Source organism: Salmo trutta, chromosome 33 (genome assembly GCF_901001165.1).
Source record: "Salmo trutta chromosome 33, fSalTru1.1, whole genome shotgun sequence".
Taxonomy (NCBI): domain Eukaryota; kingdom Metazoa; phylum Chordata; class Actinopteri; order Salmoniformes; family Salmonidae; genus Salmo; species Salmo trutta.
In genome coordinates this window covers 16,659,355-16,666,420 of record NC_042989.1, presented here as the reverse complement: position 1 = coordinate 16,666,420, position 7,066 = coordinate 16,659,355, and the positions used below count along the sequence as shown (strand labels likewise).

Here is a 7,066-nt window from a genome sequence, read left to right as displayed (position 1 = left end):
TCTTTTTAGTTGAATCTGTGCTTGAAATTCACTGCTCGACTGAGGGACCTTACAGATAATTGTATGTGTTGGGTACAGATATGAGGTAGTCATTCTTAAAACATGTTAAACACTATTATTGCACACAGAGTAGTCCATGAAACGTATTATGTGACTTAATGAGCACATTATTTGACTTATTTAGGCTTGCCATAACAAAGGGGTTGAATACTTATTGACTCAAGACATTTCAATTTTTTTGTATTATTATTTATTATTAATCCACTTTGACATTATGGAGTATTGTGTGTAGGCCAGTTACACAAATATCAATTGAATCCATTTTAAATGCAAGCTGTAACACAACAAAATGTGGAAAAAGTCAAGGGGTGTGATTACTTTCTGAAGTCACTGTACATGTATAGCTCAGTGCCCCCAACAGCATGTCCCCTTGTGATTAGTAGTGACAAAGGTGGTCTATGGCTTTACCTCTTCCTCTTTGGTACTGATAAAATTATTGCATCATCATTAGCTCAGCTTTGAATAATCATGATTGTCATGTCAACAATAAGGGAAAGTTTAGCGTTCACCTGGGAAAATTCCCTTTATCCTGATACACAAGCACTACCATACCCACTGCCCCACCCACATCTCTGGTTAGCTGTTGTAAAACAAACAGCCTTTGGTTTCATACTTCAATAAATTATATTTCTCAGTCAATCATAAATATATCTACTGTGGCAGACACAAATAGGCCTACTGTCACGTCCTGACCCTGGTATGAGGTCATTTTTCCTTAGTAGTTTGGTCAGGGCGTGACAGGGGGTGTTTTGTCTATGTGTTTTGGGTTTACTGTTTCCATTTAGTCTAGAGTACCTGACGGGACTGTTGTTGGTCGTTTTGTTGTTGAAGTGTTTTCATTAAAAATCAAAGAGTGAGCACTATACACGCTGTGCCTTGGTCTCCATTCAACCACCCCTGTGACACCTACAGTACTTTTTCATATTTTCTTCTATGAAACCAGACCAACAGCTTGTTAAGGCGTGCTATGAGTGGATTAGCAATGACATTTATCCAGAGCCCCTTCCAGGAGGAATGGTTGGGGAATTTGATTATGTAAATGTTGAATGAAACAACCAGGTAGAGCAGTTGTTATTAAGGAATATACCAAATATTCCCCCACACTTTGAAAATGTTCCCGACCTGGGAAAGTTTTGGGGAATTCAAAACAGTTGATTCATACCATCACCCAGTTAGGCAAGTGCTGCATAATGCAAATTTGTTCAGACTATAACCTCCAGCATGTCTACCTTAGTCCATTTAACAGATCAGTTGGTCTATTAACAGGATTCTCCTAAAAAAGTCTTCACAATGAGTGTATTGTTCAACATGTAATGGTATATGGTGTACAGGACAATACAATGCAGCCACAGAAACTGAAAGCAACACTGTGGTGTCTCTAATCAGAAAATGGGGAATTCCCTGCTCCAGCACCACTCTATATAGTTTCGTAAACGGCCAATTGTATGGATATTGGTGGTTGGTTGACAAACTGTGACTTACAGTATTCCTCATTTGGACTACTGTACATGTACTTGCTACATCCTCTCAAGATATTCCATCATCATATCCACCTACTTGGATTCTGACTAAGGACCAGTTGAGTTCAGCAGTGGTCACTTTTGTGGCAATCAGTTTGTCAGGCAATCAAACCAGAAGAAAACCATGAAGAAATTCATCTTCATGAGCAGAAAGAGTAAGCCATTGGGGAGAGAGGACGTGAGTCCTCTGATTAAGAACAGTACACTGCCTACAGATGGTGAGATCCAGATTATTATTATTATTATGGTCTATCTATTGTTTGTCTGAGTTTTTGTCATTCATCATGTTTGTTCCATAAGCAAGAAGATATGTCTACATTTGTTGGGATAAATGTGTTATTTTAATAGCATGACCAAAACAAACAGTATTCAATTTATAATGAATAAACTAAGAATACATGAATGGTGTTATAATGGTCTTTTGCATATTTTTTTGGAGCACTGTATTCATTCAAATGCATTGCATTATTGGTATTATTCACAGAAGAGGACCAAACCGGGAATTTGGGGTATGAGAATCCCTACATGGAGAATGTTTTTAACAACCATCAGGAGTTGGACAATCAGGGGGGTCAGGAGAAGGGACAGTCGTTGCTCAGTGTACTTGCAGAAGCTTTGAGGGTCAGCCATGTTGTCCCTCAAGAGAGACTTGAAGCTAATTTGGAGGGGCCACCGGAAGAGATTATGTGCCATGAGGCTCAGAAGAAGGACGATACACACCCAGAAGTCTTGCACCAGATGTACTTTCATCTTATTGAAGCATCTGTGGACAAACACTTCCCCAAACTGCCAGCAAGGATCACTGTGAATCAGCTGGAGGGCTACCTGATAAAGGTGCAAATAACTGTGCAAGGGGAGCTTCTGAGGTTGGCACCCCTGCTCAAAGAGGCTCAGTTGCTGAAGCATTTGATTGCTTGCTATCATCAGCGTATGTTTGACTGTCTACAGCAGATCCTTCAGCATGTCAACACAAAAAAAGAGGCCTTCACAGTTCTTGACTGGGTACTACACACATACTTGAGGTACTCTGTCCCACCTGCACACTCTCTCTCTCTCTCTCTCATTCACTCTCGCTGTGATGGTGTAGTACTGATTCTGATACTAAAGCAGTAATGGCATACATTTTCTGGGTTGTTTTTCTAGTGAGGAGCTGCTAGGACACCCCGACATCTGGGATGAGGCTCTACATGCAGTTGACCTTCTCCTTCTGACAGACTGGATCCCACAAGCTGAGAAGAAACTCCTGGCCACTGTGCAGGTGAATCACCTATAGGTGATGTGATGTCATCTCAAAACAAGCACACTTCTTGAGGGCTAGATTTCTATCATGTATTGATTTTTAAACATATTTTATTTGATAATAACCCATGAAGTTCCTGTGAAGATTTTACGTATTTCAGTCTCTCTTTCTGACCCATTGTAGGAGGACACCTCCACATCACTGAGGAGGATCCTTCAGAACGAGGAGTCAGGTAGAGAGGTGTGTGTCTCTGGAGAGGAGGCCTTTATCAAACTGCATCTGGATGTCATTCAGGTACTTCAACCAGCAGTGATGTGTAAAGAGATAATAAAGTGTATCACTGTAAATCTATAATAAGCCATTTCTCTCAATGTGACTCTTCCTCCTCTACATAGTGCATCAATGCTGTTCTCCAGAAAGCAAAGATGATGAGCCAAACTCTGATGCGCAAGGTCCAAATAGTCTGTTGGCAAGAGCTACAGGACTTCGTGGAAAGGTAGTTGTCACCTTTTCTTAGTACCACACTACTGTTTCATTGTCTTGCTGTTTGTCTGGTAATGCACCGAGACCAGGCAAAATGTTGAATGAATGTGCTTATTGTGCTGAACTGTGCAGGTATGTCAATGTTGAAAAGAAGCACCTTCAGAAACAAGCAGGAATGAGCACGTCAAGTACAATGCACTTCTTTAAGACTTTCAACACCTGCAATGAACTCAAGTAAGTTTTATATTTTCTTCTTATGCTATGAAATCAATCTCATGTATTGTTGTTGAATCATGATAATCATTATGATTATAAATGATTATGTATCTGTTGCAGGTTGTATATTTCAAGGATTGCCAAAGATGACACAAGCTTAGACTGTGTTAAAACCATTTCAACACTTAAGGGGTTGGAAGCTCTTTCTTGGAAGCTTCTCCTGGAAAAACCATTTCAACTTGCACAGGTTAATTTCCCCGCCAGCTGAATAGAAATACTATAGCAAGACAAGCCTATCTGTTCAAAATCCACAAGTTCCCACTTCCAATATGAACTTCATCCTAGAAACACATTCATTTTGTAATCTTAATTATCTTGAAACCATTAAGGGAAACTGGACGGTGTTACAATGTTTTGTGGTCCCCAGATTTCCTTGAAGAAGTATTTCAAAAGAGAGGATGAACAAATGGAAAATCTAATGAAAGAGATTACATTTATTTTCCAAGACCTTCCCAAAGACAAGGACACACAAAAGGTGTGTTCACTGTTCACATCTGAGAGCATTCCTATTACATTCTTTTTTTTACCCCCTTTTTTCTCCCCAATTTCGTGGTATCCAATTTGTAGTAGTTACAGTCTTGTCTCATCGCTGCAACTCCCGTACGGACTCGGGAGAGGTGAAGGTCGAGAGCCATGCGTCCTCCGAAACACAACCCAACCAAGCCGCACTGCTTCTTGACACAATGCCCATCCAACCCGGAAGCCAGCCGCACCAATGTGTCGGAGGAAACACCGGACACCTGGCGACCTGGTCAGTGTGCACTGCGCCCAGCCCACCACAGGAGTCGCTAGTGCGCGATGAGACAAGGATATCCCTGCCGGCCAAACCCTCCCTAACCCGGATGACGCTGGGCCAATTGTGCGCCGCCCCATGGGCCTCCCAGTCGTGGTCGGCTGCGACAGAGCCTGGACACAAACCCAGAATCTCTGGTGGCACAGACCACTGCGCCACCCGGGAGGCCCCTCCTATTACATTCTTATAACGAAACTGTAATGTGAAATACTCAACACCTCTCTCTTGTTCTTTCCAGTATATTATTTTATACATCTCTGTCCCTTCTCTCTGCAGACTGTGATTAACAAAGCCTATCAGTCCATCACCCTTCTGTACCTTCAACACCTGGTGCAGAGTAACCATGGGAAGCTGGTGAAGAGATGGGATTATGTGAACAAAAGAGTGATGCATGATGCCGAGCTCCTTCACTCCATCTTCTCAGGCCTGGTGAAAAAGCTAGTCCTGTTGTACACCAATTACTATAAATGCCTCCTTTCTACCTGATAAGATGCAGCTGGTTCTTCTCAGAATGTGTAATTACTTTAAAAGGTCAACATTCTTCTACTGACATTAGTTATTTTTATCAGAATCCTGATGTTAAACAGTGGCACATCATACTGATTAAAGTGAGAGAAGTGCTGGAGTGCAGCGACATTGAACGTCTCAAGATAACAGTCAGTGAGATACTGAGGGACTACGGCAGTACAAGGTAAAACAGAGTATACCACAGGGTTTCCAAAGTCTGCATGGTCCACAGCATTGAATGTAATTTTATTACATAAGGATTAGCTTGAGTACAGGCTTGATATCTCCAATATTATGTATTGATAAATGTTTATCTCTGTTGTAGTGCTGCTGAGCACCTTCCAGCCCTGCTGCGCTGGAAGGGAGGCCTGTCATGGAGACTGACCCGGGAGGTTCTGGAGGCAAGCCAGGAAGTGTACCCCATTGACCTCTCCCAAACCAGGTCTGCACCCTGGTTTGGCTGCCTTTTTTGCTGCTGAGTGTGGGAACTGGGACGTCTCAGGCAAAGGACAATAACGACCCCACTCTAACAACCTGACCCTCAAGTTCTCAACCAACAACACAATATTTGGAACTATGTTTACATGTCTTTGTCAACTTTTTAAAGGTATTCTATGGCAAGTTATTATTTAATGTCTTAAAAAAAAAAATAATAATACATATCTGAAATTGGAATTAAAACTGCCTAATGTTTTTCATTTTGAGGTCAAGTGATTTTTATTCCTCATCAAAAATGCCTCATTGAAAGACTTAATGTGTAGTGAGTAGTGCCCTGTAGATGGAGACAAAGGCAGTAAGGCTATCAGTGATTGTGCTTCCCCTGAGAAAGGAAATCCCCTGAAAGTCTTCTGGGCTTGTGAGAGTAGTACTCCAATATTGGAAATTCCAAAATGTACAGTAATTCACAACACATACATTAATCAGTAAGTCAATTTGAATGCATTTTGGATGGCTCCATTGGGGAGGTAGGATGGTATTTAGCTTATCTTTTTCAATGGACAGTATTGTGTTTCCCTTTATATCATTATCACAAACTATTATCAAATCACTGACAGTCTTCCAGTGGCGATAAAGACATTAACCTGGAAGAACTGGCAGCCTGATTCACTTGAAACATCTATCCTGTTAACAACAAGGCTGTTAATGTGGTTTCCTTCCTCCTTCCAAAGTCATAGGTACACTACCGGTCAAAGGTTTTAGAACATCTTGTCATTCAAGGGTTTTTCTTTCTTTTTACCATTTTCTACATTGTAGAATAATGGTGAAGATGTCAAAACTATGAAATAACACATATGGAAACATGTAGTAAACAAAAAGAAGTGTTGAACAAATAATTTATTTTATATTTGATATTCTTCAAATAGCCATCCTTTTTCTTGATGACAGCTTTGCACACTCTTGGCATTCTCCCAACCAGCTTCATGAGGTAGTCACCTGGAATGCATTTCAATTAACAGGTGTGCCTTCTTAAAAGTTAATTTGTGAAATTTCTTTCCTTAACGCATTTGAGACAATCAGTTGTGTTGTGACAAGGTAAGGGTGGTATACAGAAGATAGCCCTATTTGGTAAAAGACCAAGTCCATATTATGGCAAGAACAGCTCAAATAAGCAAAGACAAACAACAGTCCATCATTACTTTAAGACATGAAGGTCAGTCAATATGGAACATTTCAAGAACTTTGAAAGTTTCTTCAAGTGCAGTCGCAAAAACAATAAAGCGCTATGATGAAACTGGCTCTCATAAAGACCGCCACAGGAAAGGAAGGATGGATGCTGCAGAGGATAAGTTCATTAGAGTTATCAGCCTTAGAAATTGCAGGACAAATAAATGCTTCACAGAGTTCAAGTAACAGACACATCTCAACATCAACTGTTCAGAGGAGACTGTGTGAATCAGGACTTCATGGTCAAATTGCTGCAAAGAAACCACTACTAAAGGATAACAATAAGAAGAAGAGACTTGCTTGGGCCAAGAAACATGAGCAATGGACATTAGACCGGTGGAAATGTGTGCTTTGGTCTGGAGTCCAAATTGGAGATTTTTGGTTCCAACTGCCGTGTCCTTGTGAGATGCGGTGTGGGTGAACAGATGATCTTCGCATGTGTATTTCCCACCGTAAAGCATGGAGGAGGTGTTATGGTGTGTTGGTGCTTTGCTGGTGACACTGTCTGTGATGTATTTAGAA

The 7,066-nt window shown here is 41.0% G+C and overlaps 1 protein-coding gene across 2 annotated transcripts; it reads left to right on the top strand.

Moving 5' to 3' along the window:
• Window positions 1-1,443: 1,443 nt before the first annotated feature.
• Window positions 1,444-5,577, top strand: LOC115172500 (exocyst complex component 3-like protein). 2 transcript variants are annotated; one of them, XM_029729995.1, is made up of 11 exons: window positions 1,444-1,735; window positions 2,065-2,602; window positions 2,724-2,838; window positions 3,004-3,114; window positions 3,216-3,316; window positions 3,436-3,537; window positions 3,640-3,766; window positions 3,947-4,054; window positions 4,649-4,801; window positions 4,942-5,063; window positions 5,205-5,577. In XM_029729995.1, the coding sequence occupies exons 1-11, from the start codon at window positions 1,705-1,707 to the stop codon at window positions 5,356-5,358; spliced, it is 1,662 nt and encodes a 553-aa protein (XP_029585855.1). In that variant the 5' UTR covers window positions 1,444-1,704; the 3' UTR covers window positions 5,359-5,577. The 2 variants fall into 2 exon arrangements, with proteins under 2 accessions (XP_029585855.1, XP_029585854.1); XM_029729994.1 differs by having other exon boundaries at window positions 1,444-1,798.
• Window positions 5,578-7,066: the final 1,489 nt, after the last annotated feature.